The sequence below is a fragment of the Symsagittifera roscoffensis genome, chromosome 7, assembly GCF_963678635.1.
Source record: "Symsagittifera roscoffensis chromosome 7, txSymRosc1.1, whole genome shotgun sequence".
NCBI classification, from domain to species: domain Eukaryota; kingdom Metazoa; phylum Xenacoelomorpha; order Acoela; family Convolutidae; genus Symsagittifera; species Symsagittifera roscoffensis.
This window is the reverse complement of record NC_087068.1, coordinates 27,216,650-27,237,109: the sequence shown is the minus strand read 5'-3', so window position 1 is coordinate 27,237,109 and position 20,460 is coordinate 27,216,650. Positions and strand designations below refer to the sequence as shown.

Sequence of the window (20,460 nt, the reverse complement as noted above, 5' to 3'; positions counted from 1 at the left end):
TACGATACTAAAAGTCAAAAGTATAAATTAAGCAGTAAAGGATTGAACAAACACGCATAAGAAGACTCTGGAGATGGTCCGATGGCTAAGTATCGACAAGTATTGAATGAAGCAGTGAATTTGAATACAACTAATCGAGGAAAAAATTGAAACAGTTAACCATGTAGTTGCAACTTATGAACAAACTAAAAAAGGACTAAGCTGTTTTTTACCCTAAACGGGAAGTTGAAGTGATGGACTACCTACTGAACCTCTGAATTTGTAAGAGATGATATAGTAAAATTATTTACGATGCCGTAACTTAATACTTTTTCTATGTATTTCATCATTTTTTTTAACAATTCTTTTTAAACGCTGCATTTGGGCTAACAATCTTTTGTTGTTTGATTGAGAAAACTTTTTGAATCCTGAACATTGATGTATCGGCGAAATCGTGCTGAACATTGATACATCAGTTTTGTTCAGTCTGTTGTTGATGCTAGGCGAGCTGGCGATGAGAATCCTTTATATGGTGTGGTAGCCGAAACAATAAAGCTACCAGAAGTTACTTACTATGGTTATCAAATAACGGACAGATCAAAACATACTATGACAAATTATCTTGGTGACGAAAAAACCCATAAAGCTATCAACCAGTTTTTAAAGTGACTCAATATTGTAGCTAAAGATTCGTTTGAAGTGGAACCTGTTAATTCTACATAGAACATCGTGAACCAATTATAAAAGGATTCTTTATACTGCAGTATGCGTTGAATGTAGGAACTATTTAATACTTTTTTCGATAAATTTTGCGATGTCAGCAAATTTGAAGAACTCGAATTGGATACTGATTTACTCTATTTGGCTTTGGCAGAAGAAAATTCATATGCATGTATCTTTCCCAGCAAGCGAGCTGATTGGGTTGAAAAGCGAAGCAGGGACTGTCGAGACGATTTCAGAGCAGATGCGAATAACAATTTTCCCCCCGTGCTTGCTTCTCTAAACATTAGAAACATGACTAGAGAGTACCAGGATTGTTCGAGGAGGAGTTAAAATGCAGCGATGTTGTGCCTCTGTAGTAAAACTAAATGCTGTTACGATAGTAAAAGTCAAAAGTATAAATTAAGCAGTAAAGGATTGAACAAACACGCATAAGAAGACTCTGGAGATGGTCCGATGGCTAAGTATCGACAAGTATTGAATGAAGCAGTGAATTTGAAGTCAACTAATCGAGGAAACAATTGAAACAGTTAACCATGTAGTTGCAACTTATGAACAAACTAAAAAAGGACTGAGCTGTTTTTACCCTAAACGGGAAGTTGAAGTGATGGACTACATACTGAACCACTGAATTTGTAAGAGATTATATTGTAAAATTATGTACGATGCCGTAACTTAATACTTTTTCTATGTATTTCATCATTTGTTTTTAAGCGCTGCATTTGGGCTAACAATCTATTGTTGTTTGACTGAGAAAACGTTTTGAATCCTGAACTTTGATGTATCGGCGAAATCGTGCGCCAAACTTTTTTTGAAAACCAATTTTTTTCTCGAAACTTAACCATCTGAAACCTATACCCTTTATACATAGGTGGGAGTGTATTTGGTGGGATCAATTTTAAAGCAACCTAGATTTGAAAAATCAGGTTAGAATCAGTTTTCTCTTCAAAGACTTCTTTTTTTTAATTAACTACCGCAAAACATAAGAATTGAATTAATGTTCGGTTACTTGCAATGCGATCTGAGTGTTCCAGTTGAACTAAAACCGAAATTGTCCAAATTCCTACCTACTTTCAAAAATATTGATTGTGCGATATTTGGGAATATATGAAGACATATGCGGAAGAAAGCGATCTGTTGCAACCGCAGTGAATGTTGATATCGAGCTTCAAATAAACCAACGAAATTCTTATAACTTCTTTTCTCAACTTGATTTGTACAATTCACACCGCGTAAATTATTAAAAAGTTTCGTTCAGTTTTTTGTTGATGCTAGGCGAGCTGGCGATAAGTATTCTTTAAATGGTGTGGTAGCCTAAATAATGAAGCTGCCAGGAATTAGTTACTATGGCTATCAAATAACAGACAGGTGAAAACATACAATGAAAAATTATCTTGGTGACGAAAAAACCCATAAAGCTATCAACCAGTTTTTCAAGTGACTCAATATTGTAGCTGAAGACTCGTTTGAAGTGAAACTTGTTAAGTCTACTATAGAACATTGTGAACCAATTAGAGTAGGATTCTTTATACTACAGTAGGCGGAGTTGAGATTGTTGGAACTGTTATATAATTTTTTCGATAAATTTTGTGATGTCAGCAAATTTGAATCACTCAAAATGGATACTGATGTTCTCTATTTGGCCTTGGCAGAAAAACTTTGTGTGCCTCTATTCTTCCCAGCCAGCGAGCTGAATGGGTTGAAAGGCGAAGCAAGGACTGTCGAGACGATTTCAGAGCAGATGCGAATAACAACTTTTCCCGCCGTACTTGCTACTCTAAACATCAGAAACCTGACTCGAGAGAACCAGGATTGTTCAAGGAAACTTTCAAATGCACCGATATATTGTGTCTCTGTAGTAAAACTTATTGCTGTTACGATAGTTGAAGTCAAAACATAAGTTAAGCAGTAAAGGATTGAACAAAAGCGCATTAGAAGACTCTAGAGATGGTTCGATGGCTAAATCGAGGAAACAATTGAAACAATTAACCATGTAGTTGCAACTTATAAACAAACTAAAAAAGGACTGAGCTAGTTTCTCCCTAAACGGGAAGTTGAAGTGATGGAATCCGTACTAAATCTCTAAATTTGCAAGAGATTATATAATAATTTTTTATACTATGCCGTAATTTAATACTTTTTCTCTGTGTTTGATCATTTTTTTCAACCATTCTTTTTAAACGCTGCATTTGGGTTAACACTGTATTGTTGTTTGATTGAGAAAACTTTTCAAATCCTTAACATTGATGCATCGGCGAAATCGGGCGCCAAATTTTTTGAAAACCAATATTTCTCGAAACTTACCATCTGAAACCTCTACCTTTTATTCATAAGTGGGAGAGTTAGTGCGATCAATTTAAAAGCAACGTAGACTTGAAAAGTCACGTTAGAGACACTTTTCCTTTCAAAAACCTCTTTTTTCTAATTCTTCATTGAAAAAGATAAGAATTGAAACAATGTTCGGTTACTTTCAATGCGATCTGAGTGTTCCAGTTGAACTTAAAACGAAATCGTCCAAATTCCTACCTACTTTCAAAATTATTGATGGTGCGATATTTGGGTTTATATGAAGACCTATGCGGAAGAAAGCGATCTGTTACAACCGCAGTGAATGTTGATATCGAGCTTCAAATAAACCAACGAAATTCTTATAACTTCTTTTCTCAACTTGATTTGTACAATTCACACCGCGTAAATTATTAAAAAGTTTCGTTCAGTTTTTTGTTGATGCTAGGCGAGCTGGCGATAAGTATTCTTTAAATGGTGTGGTAGCCTAAATAATGAAGCTGCCAGGAATTAGTTACTATGGCTATCAAATAACGGACAGGTGAAAACATACAATGAAAAATTATCTTGGTGACGAAAAAACCCATAAAGCTATCAACCAGTTTTTCAAGTGACTCAATATTGTAGCTGAAGACTCGTTTGAAGTGAAACTTGTTAAGTCTACTATAGAACATTGTGAACCAATTAGAGTAGGATTCTTTATACTACAGTAGGCGGAGTTGAGATTGTTGGAACTGTTATATAATTTTTTCGATAAATTTTGTGATGTCAGCAAATTTGAATCACTCAAAATGGATACTGATGTTCTCTATTTGGCCGTGGCAGAAAAAATTTGTGTGCCTCTATTCTTCCCAGCCAGCGAGCTGAATGGGTTGAAAGGCGAAGCAAGGACTGTCGAGACGATTTCAGAGCAGATGCGAATAACAAGTTTTCCCGCCGTACTTGCTACTCTAAACATCAGAAACCTGACTAGAGAGAACCAGGATTGTTCAAGGAAACTTTCAAATGCACCGATATATTGTGTCTCTGTAGTAAAACTTAATGCTGTTACGATAGTTGAAGTCAAAACATAAGTTAAGCAGTAAAGGATTGAACAAAAGTGCATTAGAAGACTCTAGAGATGGTTCGATGGCTAAATCGAGGAAACAATTGAAACAATTAACCATGTAGTTGCAACTTATAAACAAACTAAAAAAGGACTGAGCTAGTTTCTCCCTAAACGGGAAGTTGAAGTGATGGAATACGTACTAAATCTCTAAATTTGCAAGAGATTATATAATAATTTTTTATACTATGCCGTAACTTAATGATTTTTCTCTGTGTTTGATCATTTTTTTTCAACCATTCTTTTTAAACGCTGCATTTGGGTTAACACTGTATTGTTGTTTGATTGAGAAAACTTTTCAAATCCTTAACATTGATGCATCGGCGAAATCGGGCGCCAAATTTTTTGAAAACCAATATTTCTCGAAACTTACCATCTGAAACCTCTACCTTTTATTCATAAGTGGGAGAGTTAGTGCGATCAATTTAAAAGCAACGTAGATTTGAAAAGTCACGTTAGAGACACTTTTCCTTTCAAAAACCTCTTTTTTCTAATTCTTCATTGAAAAAGATAAGAATTGAAACAATGTTCGGTTACTTTCAATGCGATCTGAGTGTTCCAGTTGAACTTAAAACGAAATCGTCCAAATTCCTACCTACTTTCAAAATTATTGATGGTGCGATATTTGGGTTTATATGAAGACCTATGCGGAAGAAAGCGATCTGTTACAACCGCAGTGAATGTTGATATCGAGTTCAAAAAACCAGCGAAAAACTTTCAACTTCTTTTCTTAACTTGATTTGTACAATTCAAACCGCGTAAATTATTCAAAAGTTTCTTTAAGTGTGTTGTTGATGCTAGGCGAGCTGGCGATGAGAATCCTTTATATGGTGTAGTAGTCGAAACATTTAAGCTACCAGGAATAAGTTACTATGCTATCAAATAACGGACAGATTAAAACATTCAATGACAAATTATCTTGGTGACGAAAAAAAACCCATAAAGCTATCAATCAGTTTTTCAAGTGACTCAATATTGTAGCTCAAGACTCGTTTGAAGTGGAACTTGTTAAATCTACTATAGAACATCGTGAACTAATTATAGTAGGATTGTTTATACTACAGTATGCGGAGTTGAGGATGTTGGAGCTGTTTTGTAATTTTTTCGTTAATTTTTGTGATATCAGCAAATTTGAAGAACTCGAAATTGATACTAATTTTCTCCGTTTGGCTTTGGCAGAAGAAATTTTATATGCATGTGTCCTTCCCAACAAGCGAGCTGAATGGGTTGAAAAGTGAAGCAGGGACTGTCGACAATTTCAGAGCAGACGCGAATAACAACTTTTCCCCCCGTATTTGCTGCTCTAATCATAAGAAACATGACTAGAGAGAACCAGGATTGTTCAAAGAGAAGTTCAAATGCACCGATATGTTGTGCCTCTGTATTAAAACTTATTGCTGTTACGATAGTAAAAGTCAAAAGTAGAAGTTAAGCAGTAAAGGATTGAACAAACGCGCATAAGAAGACTATGGGCATGGTCCGATGGCTAGGTATCGACAAGTATTGGATGAGGCGGTGAATTTGAAGTCAACTGATTGAGGAAACAATTGAAACAAATAACCATGTTGTTGCAACTTATGAACAAACTGAAAAAAGGACCGAGCTACTTTAACCCTAAACGGGAAGTTGAAGTCATGGAATACATACTAAACCTCTGCATTTGAAAGAGATGCCGTAATTTAATGCTTTTTTTAAATGTATTTCATCATTTTTTTTTCAACAATTCTTTTTAAACTTTGCGTTTGGGTTAACAATCAATTGTTGTTTGATTGAGAAAGCGTTTGGAATCCCAAACATGTATGTATTGCCAAAAAGGGAGTGTAGTTGGTCGGATCATTTTAAAAGCAACGTAGATTTGAAAAATCACGTTAGAATCAATTTTCCCTTAAAAGACCCCTTTTTTTCTAATTCACTACTGCAAAACATAAGAATTGAAACAATGTTCGGTTACTTGCAATACGATCTGAGTGTTCCAGTTGAACTAAAAGCGAAATCGTCCAATTTCCTACCTATTTTCAAAAGTATTGATGGTGCGATATTTGGGAATATATGAAGACATATGCGGAAGAAAGCGATCTGTTACAACTGCAGTGAATGGTGATATTGAGCTTCAAATAAACCAACGGAATACTTATAACTTCTTTTCTCAACTTGGTTTGTACAATTCACACCGCGTAAATTATTCAAAAATTTTGTTCAGTTTGTTGTTGATGGTAGGCGAGCTGGCGATTAGAATCCTTTTTATGGCGTGGTAGCCTAAACAATGAAGCTGCCAGGAATTTGTTACTATGGCTATCAAATAACGGACAGGTCAAAACATACAATGACAAAATATGTTGGTGACGAAAAAACCCATAAAGCTATGAACCAGTTTTTCAAGTGATTCAATATTGTAGCTAAAGACTCGTTTGAAGCGAAACGTGTAAAATCTACTAAAGAACATTGTGAACCAATTAGAGTAGGTTTTTTATACTACAGTATGCGGAGTTGAGAATGTTGGAACTGTTTTATAATTTTTTCGATAAATTTTGTTATGTCAGCAAATTTGAATAACTCGAAATGGATACTGATTTTCTTATTTTCTCTATTTGGCGGTGGCAGAAGAAATTTTATATGCCTTTTTCCTTCCCAACAAGCGAGCTGAATGGGTTGAAAAGTGAAGCAGGGACTGTCGAGAGGACTTCAGAGCAGATGCGAATAATAACTTTTTCCCCCGTACTTGCTACTCTAATCATAAGAAACCTGACTAGAGAGAACCAGGATTGTTCAAGGAAACTTTCAAATGCACCGATATATTGTGTCTCTGTAGTAAAACTTCTTGCTGTTACGATACTTAAAGTCAAAAGTATAAGTTAAGCTGTAAAGGATTGAACAAACGCGCATTAGAAGACTCTGGAGATGGTCCGATGGCTAAATCGGGAAACAATTGAAACAATTAACCATGTAGTTGCAACTTATGAACAAACAAAAAAGGACTGAGCTATTTTCACTCTAAACGGGAAGTTGAAGTGATGTAATACATACTAAACCTCTAAATTTGTAAGAGATTATATAGTAAAATTATTTACGATTCCGTAATTTAATACTTCTATGTATTTCATCATTTTTTTCAACCATTCTTTTTAAACGCTGAGTTTGGGTTAACAATCTATTATTGTTTGATCAAGAAATTTTTCGAATCTTAAACATTGATGCATCCGCGAAATCGGGCGCCAAAGTTTTTTGAAAACCAATATTTTTCTCGAAACTTACCATCTGAAACCTGTACCCTTTATACATAAGTGGGAGAGTTGGTGCGATCAATTTAAAAGCAACGTAGATTTGAAAAGTCACGTTAGAATCAATTTTCTTTTCAAAGACCTCTTTTTTCTTATTCTTTATTGAAAAACATAGGAATTGAAACAATGTTCGGTTACTTTCAATGCGATCTGAGTGTTCCAGTTGAACTAAAAGCGAAACGTTCAATTTCCTACTTACTTTCAAAAATATTGATGGTGCGATATTTGGGAATATATGAAGACATATGCGGAAGAAAGCTATCTGTTACAAGCGCAGTGAATGTTGAAATCGAGCGTCAAATAAACCAACAAAATACTTCTAAATTCTGTTCTTAACTTTATTTGTACAATTCACACCGCGTAAATTATTCAAAAGTTTCGTTCAGTCTGTTGTTGAAGCTAGGCGAGCTGGCGATGAGAATCCTTTGTATGATGTGGTAGTCGAAACAATTAAGCTGCTAGGATTTAGCTACTATGGCTATCAAGTATTGGACAGATTAAACCATACAATGACAAATTATCTTGGTGACGAAAAAACCCATAAAGCTATCAACCAGTTTTTCAAATGACTCAATTTTGTTGCTGAAGACTCGTTTGAAGTGGAACTTGTTAAGTCTACTATAAAACATCGTGAACCAATTATATTAGGTTTCTTTATACTACAGTATGCGGAGTTGAGAATGTTGGAACTGTTTGATAATTTTTTCGATAAATTTCGTGATGTCAGCTAATTTGAAGAACTCGAAATTGATACTGATTTTCTCTATTTGGCTTTGGCGAGCTGAATGGGTTGAAAAGCGAAGCAGAGACTGTCGAAACGATTTCAGAGCAGAGGCGAATATTAACTTTTTCCCCCGTACTTGCTGCTCTAAACATAAGAAACATGATTAGAGAGAACCAGGATTGCTCAAGGAGGAGTTCAAATGCACCGATATGTTGTTCCTCTGTAGTAAAACTAAATGCTGCTACGATAGTAAAAGTCAAAAGTATAAGTTAAGCAGTAAAGGATTGAAAAAACGCGCATTAGAAGAATCTGGAGATGAACCGATGGCTAAATCGAGGAAACAATTGAAACAATTAACCATGTAGTTGCAACTTATGAACAAAGTGAAAAAGGACTGAGCTATTTTATCCTAAACGGGAAGTTGAAGTGATGGAATACAACTAAACCTCTGAATTTGGAAGAGATTATATAGTGAAATTATATACGACGCCGTAATGTAATACTTTTTCGACGTGTTTCATCATTTTTTTTCAACAATTCTTTTTAAACGCTGCGTTAGGGTTTTCAATCTTTTGTTGTTTGATTGAGAAAACGTTTCGAATCTGAACATTGATGTATCGGCGAAATCAGTTGCCAACATTTTTTTGAAAACCAATGTTTCTCTCGAAACTTACCATCTGAAACGTATACCCTTTATACATGGGGAATCTATTCTTCTTGGTAGTTAATACATAAGGTGGAGACCGGATAAGCTATAGCATATCTTAGTACATGAAAGTTTTCACCCTCCCTCCTCCGGCGGTTTGGCTCCAACATATACCAACATATCTCGTCAAAAACTACCCTGTCAAATTGTTTAAGAGGTTAAGCTGAAAGAAAAAAATCAGCTATGTGAAAATTACCTGCGGAAGCTTCAGAAAATGTCCAATTTTTGAAATTTTGTCCGTTTTTGGAAAGTTATTTTTTTTCAAAAACTTACTTGCTGATTGTGAGGTTGATAGCTCATTAAAACAAGCATGGTGCTTAATTTTTCCCTGCGTAAATTGTTTTGTAGAAAAGCTGATATGTACAACAGTTTTTTTTTTTTTAAAGAAATTTCGTCACTATTCCCGAAAACTATTAGCTAAATCTGATATGAAGGGTTCAATATAAAAAATTGGGGTGGGCAAATCCCCAGTCTTAAAATCAGGTTGTGGAAAGCTGAAGCTGTTCCAATGCTTTGGTAGAGAAAAGTTAATGGATTAAGGAAAAGGAAACCTTTTTTTGCTTTTATTTGTTAACTACCGAGCTAAATTTGAGAAGAGGGAAAGGTATTTTTCTCCTGTAATTAAGTCCGGAACCTTTAAATAGTTTTAATTTTTTGGTCGAACTTTTGCTGCTCAACATTGGCAATTCGATAGAAACTGTAGCTGTTTGATTGATGGCTAGTGTTAGTAAAATTTCAAGCGGTCGTGAAGCAGATGTGAGAACGTGATAGTCTTAATCCAAGCTAAATTTTCAAGGTGTTTTCAAAAAATTTACTATTTAATCAACGTCTTCACACTTGTGATGGTTTTTAAATTTTTCATATCGAGATTTCTGAGATATGATGTTTACTAAACATTTCCTACAAATGGCTCTCAATGGTGTACTTTCTAATTTCAAAAAATAAAAAGGCTTCATAAACAGTCACATAGTTTTTAATCAACAAAACAAAATTGGTATGTTTAGAAATTCTGCTGTATTGTGGGGCCAAATGGATCAGGGAAGAGCAACGTCATCGATGCGCTTCTATTTGTATTTGGATTCAGAGCAGCCAAGATCAGGTTGAAGAAACTGTCCATGTTAATTCACAACTCAGATGAAAGCTGTCAAAATATTCCATCATGCTCTGTCGCTGTGCATTTTGCGGAAATAATTGACTCTGTAAGTTTACATTGGGGTGGGATATTGGATGCAGCTATAATTGAGGCGGTTTTTAAACTTGACAGTTATACCTAGTACATACATTTCAGTGTGCAGATCCAGATGATTTCACAATTGTTGCTGGCTCGGAGCTCGTGATTTCAAGGACAGCTTATCGCGACAACTCGTCTAACTATTACATCAATGCAAGCAAAAGTCATTTTAAGGAAGTGCGGGATCTACTGAAGAGCAAAGCGGTTGATTTAGACCATAACCGGTTCCTCATTCTCCAGGTTTGTTTCATTCTTCGAACATCATCACAGTAGTTGCAACCTCGTATTTGCATCCGTTTTTGCATGCAAAAAGTCAGAAAGAATCCCATCCCGCGCAAAATTAGATTGCCAAACTGCCTTCTTGCAACATAATAGAAGTCCCGTTTTCTTTATCTGGTTGATTTACTGCCTTTTAGGTATTTTTTGCAATCATTACAATTGTAAATAGCAACGGTATTGTAATCGGGCTCTTTACTTTTTCCCCGTAAACAAATTTGCTTTCAGAATGGCGAAATCTAAACATGGTAAATTTCTTACCGAAATATATACGCAGACTATGAATTTATTGGATATTGGCTTTAATTTTGTCGGATTATGTACTCAAAATGACCATTGTCAATGAACGTAGTGAAGACATTTATGTAAGCCGTGTTGATTTTTTAGGTTGTGTTTGAGTGATTTACTGAAGGAAGGCAATTGTGCTCTCCAATTACGAAAGCGTAAATGGTTGACTTGTCTTCTTCTTTCGGCTAGCTGTCACACTGGTTTTGTGCTGATCTTTTTGTTTTTTTTTGAACTTTGCGCCAATCTTTGCTTCGCCTCCATGCCAAAACTGACCAATCAAGTCCGAGCATTCTTAAACAAAAGACTTAGTCGCAGCCAACGCAACGCCTACAGAAAATCACGCGTGCATCACCGCTGGTGCCAAAGATAAGCACAGCTGAGTAAGCAGCATGGTGCTCGCCAATCGGATGGATCGCGAAGTTGGCTAATTTCTCAAAAGATGCCGTCTAGAAACCGCGTTGTCTCAATGCTCTAAGAGTCTTTTTTATTGAACATAGTTGCATTGTTTGGGTCCTGATTTTTTGTTCAAAGGAGATTGTTGCGCGTGAAATGAAACAGTTACTATAATTGTTTCAACTCAATCAAATAATTGGCCATCACAATAAATTGCTTAAAGCGTGTTGTGTTCTGTCAAACTCAGCAGATATTGGATTGGATTATACTATGGGTGAATTCTGATTGTACCACTTGCATCCAGCCTGGTCCCTTATACGTCTTGCATCTGCAAAGTTCTTTTCTTGCAGCTATATTATCGAAATTCGTCAGTGCAATAGTTAGCATGTACATCAGAATCCGAAATTTATGATGTCCATGATCCGCATAATTTCGAACAGCCACATCATCTTCAGACAGGATAAGTTTTAGCCAATTTTTCTTCGTCTATCCTTTGTGGAGGTTTTGTAAATGGGCCTTAAGAATCTATTTATTGGCCTTTTAGACATTCGAGTGTGTAAAATATGGGTGACGTGTTGCAATGACTGTTGAAGGGTGAAGTTGAGCAGATATCTCAGATGAAGCCGAAGGGGTTGAGTGAACATGACGAGGGACTCCTGGAGTATCTGGAGGACATCATAGGCACTTACCAGTACAAGGAGCTCATCACACTGATAGACTCTGAACTCGGAGAGCTAGAAGAGAAGAGAAAAGACCAGGTGGCAATTTTGTTGCAATTTCAAAAGTGCTTTCACAAATTCTTCTTAGCCTTGCCATAAACAAGGGTTTTGAAGCCAAGTACTAGACTTTTTTTCCAGGTAAACAACTTTGTTCACAGAATGACCAAAACTTAAGTCTTCCTCAATACTAATTTGTCAATAAACAGAAATTTTTTTGAGTATTCTGTGTTAAATGCGCGTTCTATTCGAGTTTTGTAAATTTAAGTACTCCGATTTCAGTTTATCGTTTTTTCTTTATTTACCTTAAAAGGTTTCGGCTTATGTTTTATCGGCTTAGCGGCATCATTTTGAGAAGTTAGCGCATAAATTTTTAATCTCAAATTACCTCTACTCAAGAATCTTCGTCTTTGTGACTACTTTGTTTATTTACTCAAGCATAGCTTGTTATAGTCTGAACTTTCTTTTTTCAACCTAAGTCGCAAATTTAGTTGCGATGCAATTTTTGCGACAAAATGTGTTCATTTTGAAAGTGCTCATTTTGATCCACCAGCTATTAAGTACAGCCAATGCTAACGATTTTAACCCTGTTATATTACAAATAGCACTTTAACCTCAAGGTATGATGGATCTGTAGCGAAGAGGTAGGGAAGCAGGCCAGCAGCAAAATAAGAAAGTTCGAACTTGGGCATTGTGGGATGCTTATAATGAACTTTTTTCGTTTAGTAGTTAAAATGCGTCCGCTCTATAAATTGAGGCATATTATTTGGTAATTTTCTTTTTTTTTTCAAATTGACTGGTACTGTCAATGCGTCATAATTGGCTTGCGTCACTTAGCAATTATGTAGACTCATAATTGGCGTGCGCCACTTATGAAATTTTGTATACTCAAAGTTTTACTCATTCAGTTTTTCCCTGTAGCGTTATCGGTCATAATTTTGCGTGCTTGTGTATGCGAAGTGCAACTTCGCCTCTGTATTTAATTTGATGCTAATTGAACATTTACGAGTTTTGTATGAGACAGAATCAATACAACGATATGAAAGTGTTGGTGAATCAATTTTTTTCGACAATTTTCGATTTTTTTTTCGGCTTTTAATCAGTTTAGTGGCCTCATATTGCGTCGTTTGGTAAGCGAGAGAGTGTTGTTGGGTGTTTTTGAATGTGTTTCAAGGGGGAGGGTGATTTTGAAACTTTTAATAAATTTAAAGTTTTTTTTTGCTCAGGTGTTTTTTTTTCGGCTTTGTTACTGATACTTTTCTTCTGATGCTAATTTCACATTGTTCTTTTTGCACGTTTTTTTTCTAAAGTAGCTGTATTCGTTTTGATAGATCTTGTTTTTCATGACATTTTCGGTCTTTCTTATTTCGATTTCTTTTTTGCGGCATTCTTGTATTGTATCGCAACGGTGCGAAGCTCTGGTTTGCCTCTGTGTCCATAGTTGCAAAGTTATTAATGAAATACGGGGCGGGATTTACAGGAGGGGTAGTTCCCCCTCTCGATTATCCCCTTTTTATATTTTTTTTGGGCTAGCCAGCTTGAAAGAAAAGCGGAAGGCCGCTTCGGAGCAAATTTTGACGGAAAGCTTTCGACCTACTTTTTTTGGTCAAAACCGTCCAAAGAACTTTAGTTTGGGTTTCTGGCTCATTTTTGAAAGATTGCATGCGGCGTAAATTTCTTTCGCGAAATAGTATAAGTAAGAACAGTCTATAGAGAACGTTTTGGATCTGCTCGAACTGAATTTATTGCTGTTTAAAAGTCGATTTAATCGTTTAAAAAGAGATTTAATGCACAAGTGAAGGAGGAAAGGAGTGCGTGCTGAAGGGATTGGTTCTAATCATCGTTCGCTACTCTGAAACGGATGGTGTGTGTTCTCATCTGCGCTCGAACTTATTGAGTGGATGTGTTGTTTAAGATGAAACGCGTGGCTCTAGTTGAAGGTGAAAAAAATAGTCTGGAGAAACTGAAAGCGGAAGCAGTGGCGTTTCTGGACCTCGAAAACAGTATTTCATCCCTCAAGAACAAAATCATGCAAAAGTACAAGTAAGTTTCCATTTTAATTACTCATTGGTTTGTTATTAGATCATAAAGAATTATTTACTTGTTGTTGTTCTTATATTGTTTTTTTTTCTATGGAAAATCAGGTGCCGACAATAGTCTTATTGCTGTATCATGTAGGAGCATCTTTTCTCCTATTTTAATCTGTAAGAATTTGGACTACCTACCACATCATTACAATCATTTTCGGCCCATTAGCGCTAAAAATTACTTTCAAAAAGTTAATAGGAACGCAGCCAGATGAAAACGCGATTTTGCAGGCGAAACATTCAATTCAAATAAAAAATATCATATATTAAATGAAAGTCTTCATGCGATATGGACGCAACCTTTTAGTTTTTCTAATGAGCACAACGTTCAAGAAGGCTTAGATCAGAACTTTTAAGAATCATTTAAAGCAAACAACGAGTTTATTGTTAAAGAAAATTCTTGCCTAAACGCCTCTTAAACAATAAACTCGTTCTTTGCTCTAAATGATTCCTTAAAATTCTGATCCAAGCCTTCTTGAACGCTGTTTACACAAGCAATGATTGTGTTGTAGTATGAACTATCTTTTCTTCCAACATTCGTCGCAAATATTGTTGCGATAAAATTGTTCATTTTGAAAGTGTTCATTTTGATCAATAACCAGCTATTAAGTAATTACAATGCTAAGGCTTTTAACACAGACTGTTGTTTTCACGACTTTCGTAACGAAATTAAGGGAATATTTGTGCTTGGAGTGTTTTTTTTCAGAAATTTCGACTTTTTAACTAGCCATTTTTGTCGTGATTTTTATATCATTCAAAAAGCGTTGTTGTCCTGAGCTAAAATTTGGAAAGATATTTCACCTGTGATCATTTTTCGTACAGTTGTGGGAGTTAAAAAATTGCCATTTTGGCCAATTTGGGACAGTTAACGCGCGATGTATTTCGCGCTATTAACGCGTAAGCGGAGATTTAATCCGTCATGGAAATCGTTTCAAGTTGATTGAAGGAAGCGTATATGCCATAATTGATTTGTTACTAGGAGCGAAATGTACCAATTTGTACTCAATACGGCGTGTGGGGTGATGATTTTTACAGAAAATCGTAAATAAAAAAAATCTATTATATATTTAAATGCGGGCTTCACTATCTCGCCATGTTTAAGCTTTTTCAACGTATTATTTTTGCATGTTTAAGCTATATCGTATATTGCAATGCTTAAGAATTTTTTTTCCATTTTCTAATTTGATTTTACTGGTTAGTTTACCGAGTTTAAATTAAGCAGACCAATATCGAATTAGGGGTTGCGAATTTGGCCTCCAATTTTGAATGCCCCAATCATTTTACTTAACGAGATAAGACGATTTTTGAGATTTTTTCAAGTTTTCATAAATTTCAAATAACAAAATAATTTAAAAAATCTGAAATTCCCAACCCTAAAGTTGGATCCTTTCAGAGTACTCTCAAAGATTGCGAATTTTGCGTCCAAATATGACTGCTCAATTTTTCGTAGTTTTCGAGATGGGGTTGCGAATTTGTTTCCGAGATAATTCACAAATTGACGTTTTTTGTGATTTTTTCAAAATTTTCAGAAAGTTTTAATTGAGTTTTTCTCAAAATTTGAAATTCCCAACCTTGTAGTTGGGTGCTGTCAGAATACTCTAAGAAGTTACAAATCTTGCCTTCAAATATGACTGTTCAAATCCTTGTAGTTCGAGATATGACGTTTTTTGTGATTTTTTCTCAAATAAATTTTTCAGAAAATTATATTATTTTTTTTCGCAAAATCTGAAATTCTTAACCCTGTAGTTGGGTCTTGTCAGAGCACTCTCAAGGATTGCGAATCTTGCCTCCAAATGTGACTGCTCAGTTCTGTAGTTTTCGAGATGTGACGTTTTTGTGATTTTTTCAAAATTTTCAGAAAGTTTAAATTAATTATTTTTCAAAATTTGAAATTCCCAACGCTATAGTTTGGTGTTGTCAGGTTACTCTAAAGAGTTGCAAATCTTACCTCATGCGACTGCTCAAATGCTTTTAGTTTCCGAGATTCGACGTTTTTGATTTCAAAATTTCTCAAAGAACTTATCTATAAAGAAGTTCAAAAAATAATGTTTAACCAGCTCGATGAAGATACAACCTTATTGTCAGCGTCCACCCTGGCGTCTCAAATCTTGCCTCTCAATGTGAATGCTCAAATCTTTTTAGTTTCCGAGATAAGACGTTTTTTTTTTCAATTTTTTTTTTTCGGGAAACAGGTTTAAAAAAATTCACAAAATTTTGAATTACTAACCCTATAGTAGGGTACTCTCAGGGACTCTCAGTGCTTGCAAATCTGACCTCCAAATTTCTCCAGAGCTCCATTAAATTTTCGAGATGACGCTTTTAAAATGGGAATTTAAAAAAATTTAAAAAGTTCGAAATTACCAACCCTGTAATTGGGTGCAGTCAGAGTACACTAAAAGTAGATATTGTTTCCAATATATGCGGTTTTTCATGAGTTGTCGAAAAATTCGAAGCACCGGAGGTGCGTTAAACGCTAGTTTCATTTTATTATCTTTACATTCGATTTTTTCAAGTTATTACTGCTCCAGAGACTGCTCGATAAATTGAGGCATGTTTGTTGGTAATTTTTTTTTTCAAATTGATTGTTACTGCTAATGCGTCCTAATTGGCGTGCGTCACTGAAGAAGTTTTGTAGACTCAAATGTTTACTCATTCAGTTTCTCCCAGTAGCGTTATCGGTCATATTTTTGCTTGTGTATGTGAAGTGTAACTTGGCCTCTGTGTTAAACTCTAAAGAATATGAACTCCATTGAGCTTCTGCCTCCTTTTAGTCCAAAGCTTTGCGATTACAGATTCAGTCTGAAATGAATCAACAAAAAACAGCAACCTACTTGCTTAAAAAAACTAACTTTGAGCAAACCGAGTCGGTCTACGAAATAAATTGAAGTATTTCAAAGTTTTATACCTGGAATAGCTTGCTTGAAAGATTTTAAGTTTCCGCGAAGTGATTAATTCTACGAAATAGCTTGGAACCTTTTTAATTCTCCTTACTTGAATAGCTTGCCTACAAAGCCTTATTGTTTAGTCAGCCGATTCAGCATATGAAATAACTTGACATGTTTCTTCGGTTAAACAGCTGGTTTAAAAGATTTTAATCTTCTCGCGAACCAAATCAGTGTATGAAATAACTTTTCAAAGTGTCAGCTAAAATAGCTTGCTTGAAAAAACTTTTTACGAACCGCTTCGAATACTTCCAATGTTTCACAGGTTGAATAGCTTGTTTAGAAGAATGATTTATTTGCGAGCAGCTTTGGTCTATAATATAACTGGAAATATTTCATAGCTTGAATAGTTTGCTAAAAAAATCCTGCCTGATTTTTTTGCAGACTGATTTGCTGTAGGAAATGTTTCTAAGTATTTGATTTACAGCTCGCATAGAAAAACTTTTCGATTTTGATTTTTTTGCGAATCAGTTCTCTCTCCAAAATAACTAGAAATATTTCAGTGTTATTGCTTGAATGACTCCCATAGAACAGAAAAGTTTAATTTACCTTCGTGAAATAACTTGAAATATTTCTTAGTTAGATAGCTTGAATAGTTTGCTTAGAAAGTACTTAATTTTCCGCTAATCGATTTAATTTGAATTAGCTTCACATATCAAACTTTCAACTCTTGAATGGTTTCAGTAGAAAAACATTAATTTTTTTTGCCATGCAAATTGCTTCATGAAATATTTCATATTTCATAGCTTAAATAACTTGTTAGAAAAGCTTCACATTTCCGCGAACCGATTCGTTGTTTGGAATTTGAAATTTTTCCAACCGGATCACGATTATGCTTACTTTGAAATCGTTAGAATGTTCAGAACAACAACAAGTCTTTTGCGATCTGATTGATTACCAAAACACATACAAATAAACGTTCAGTTCAAAATAACATGCTAAGGCAAATAACGCTCTCCAATTCCGAAAGGAGATCATTATTTGGAAGAGCCTTAACGTGATGTTATGTATTTTTTTGAAGATCCTAAGTTATGTAAAAAATGTCTAATTTTTTTCAGTTTACTTCATGACACTGTTGGCTATACAGTGCTGATTTAAATTATCCGGACAAAACGAACAAAACTTGAATTTTTAAACGCGTTTTTGTCAAATTGGGTTAAGATTAGATAAAAGTATAGAGAACAAAAGTTGCTTAGAATTTCACCAGAATTAATATAGTGCAATTTTTTCTCCGAAATTTTCAACAAAAACTTTACCCCAAAAATGGGTCATTTTGGCTTTTTTCAATTAATCAAGAATTACGCGGAAACTATTTTGTTAATTGATAAGAAAATTATATCACAGGAAGCCTCTTATGCTGCTCAACAAAGTTTAAGAAGGGTTAAATCTCCAAAAATTTGCGCAAATTGTTTAAAATAAATTTTTAAACAGAGATTCTGGGTTTTATATAGTAAAAATCACATTTATTGACTATCAAGTGAAATTTTTTTCTCTTATACTGGTTTTTGGAGATTTAACCCTTTTTAAACTTTGTTGAGCAGCATAAGAGGCTTCCTGTGATATAATTTTCTTATCAATTAACAAAATAGTTTCTGCGTAATTCTTGATTAATTGAAAAAAGCCAAAATGACCCATTTTTGGGATAAAGTTTTTGTTGAGAATTTCGGAGAAAAATTGGCACCATATTAATTCTGGTGAAATTCTAAGCAACTTTTGTTCTCTTTCCTTTTTTGTCTAATCTTAACCCAATTTGAGAAAAATGCGTTTGAAAATTCAAGTTTTGTTCGATTTGTCCGGATAATTTAAATCAGCACTGTATTTATGATCGGATTTTACTGTGTAGCTTGCACAGCAACAGGCTGTTTTTATTGATGATTTTTGTTATGTTTTTAAAGGTCAGAGGTGTCAGCTAGCAAAACTAGGTTGGAGACCAATTTTAACGAATTGAAGGGCGTGTTAGACGTGAAACAGGCATCTCAACGAGACGTGGAAAACCAAATCATGAATATCAAAAAATCCAAAGAGGAAAAGTGCAGGTATATGTAATGTATTCTATTCGCAATTGCAACTAAAGAAAGAAAACTGATTTCTAATTTTAAAATGTTCAGAAGCAAGGTCTCATAAAAATGTTGGTATGAATTGCCGTTTGTTCTAACTACCTATGATCGGAAAATCAAGCAGAAAAAGGTGGGCTTTGAAGTCATCGAGAATTACTTTCTGAGAGTCGATGAACTTACTCAGACTGTTACAAAGGTCGCGATGATTTTTCGTTGTTTTCTTTTCAGTAAAAGTCTTAAAATTTGTTCAGGCTCAAATTTACATTTTCACGGTTGACTTTTGATTTCTTTTTAAATTCACTTCATTTCCTTTGTTAAAAGGAAGGCAAACTCCACTATTGAACAGGAAAAGTCACGAACTACGTGATCGACTTCTAATTTCGAAGGTGGAATTTATGTTTAAGCTTGCGATTAGCAAGCGTTATCAAATCGGAACATAGACTTTTTTTAGCTATCAACTAATTTAACAAAATGAGTTGAATCGCTTGGCATGCTCAAGGCCCTTCACCTGACATGCTCATTTTCGTGAAAATTCGAATTGAATTACTAATAACGGCTGGCTACTAATTACTACAGGGTAGTTTCAGGGGGGACTTGAAACTTGAAAAAAGATTTCACATAATATTTTTTTATTTCGGCTCAACTGGTGTCTGCTCTAAGATTGTTGGCATTGTTTCCGCTTCGTACGTTTTGTCCTTAATTGAATTTCAAATGTGCTGCTTGGCACTTTTTTCAAGATTTCCTGTCTGATAAAAACAGGTATTATGAAAGCTTTAAGGATTGAGTTTTCAATTTCATTTTTTTTGAGTCGCTTTGAAAAAATTTTTATTTTGTAAAATTTTTCGTTTTTTGCAAAAACCCTTCTACGGATTTTCAAAAAAAGGTTATAGAATGAAAGATCGCCTGCATTATTGCTTGACCACAGACTCATCTGGTCTGTTTTGCTTTCCCCTATGTCTACAGCCTTTGAAAAGGTCTATGGGGAAATATGGGGGTTGATGGCATAGCGTATTGTTTCAATATATGAAAAATATTTCGAAACAAAATCCATAAGTTTCGACAATGTTTAAATTGCAATTTTGACTTGACTGTTTTGTCTACGAAGATATGTGGCAAGTTTAGCACAAGATTCAGGTGTGTGGTTTTGTCAGGCTGAAAATTCGATTTCGTTTCGTTTTTTTTTACTGGTCTTTTTAACATTTTTTTTGTGATCCACCACTTTTGTGATTTCTTCATCGAGAGATGCAAAATTTTTCGTTTCACCTAGTTTTTATTACCTTTGCGATAAGCAAGGGTATTGCAATCGGGTACTACACTTTTATCCCTTGAACACCTTTGTTCATAGGACTCATTGGCTCCTGGTTGTATACTTGTTCAAAATGAATTCAAGTTTCTTACTGTCTCCTGCTCACTTAGCCCGGAGGTAGCGACTAAGCCTGGGTCGGCAAATTTTCAAGGTTCGAATCTGACCAGGATCTTTTTTCAAATGGTAAATGTTCCAGTTGAAACAATTTTCGGCCTACCATTTATCTGCTATTGTTTTTCGGCTTAGTTACCAGATCTCAGAATCGTTTATTTTTTCTGTTAACAGTTTTCACTTTTGTTTTTTGAAAGTGTTTAAGCATTTTGAATCTGGTCGAATCGAAATTTTCCTATTGATTGTTATTTTACC

At 34.9% G+C, this 20,460-nt stretch overlaps 1 protein-coding gene across 1 annotated transcript in view; it reads left to right on the top strand.

Moving 5' to 3' along the window:
- LOC134850899 (structural maintenance of chromosomes protein 4-like) overlaps nt 1-20,460 on the top strand; it is a 208,051-nt gene that overhangs the window by 151,713 nt on the left and 35,878 nt on the right. The window contains exons 3-7 of the mRNA XM_063866676.1: nt 9,803-9,997; nt 10,087-10,269; nt 11,580-11,744; nt 13,618-13,745; nt 18,627-18,767. Of these exons, the coding sequence (XP_063722746.1) occupies nt 9,803-9,997; nt 10,087-10,269; nt 11,580-11,744; nt 13,618-13,745; nt 18,627-18,767 (812 nt within the window). The remainder of the gene's footprint in view (nt 1-9,802; nt 9,998-10,086; nt 10,270-11,579; nt 11,745-13,617; nt 13,746-18,626; nt 18,768-20,460) is intronic.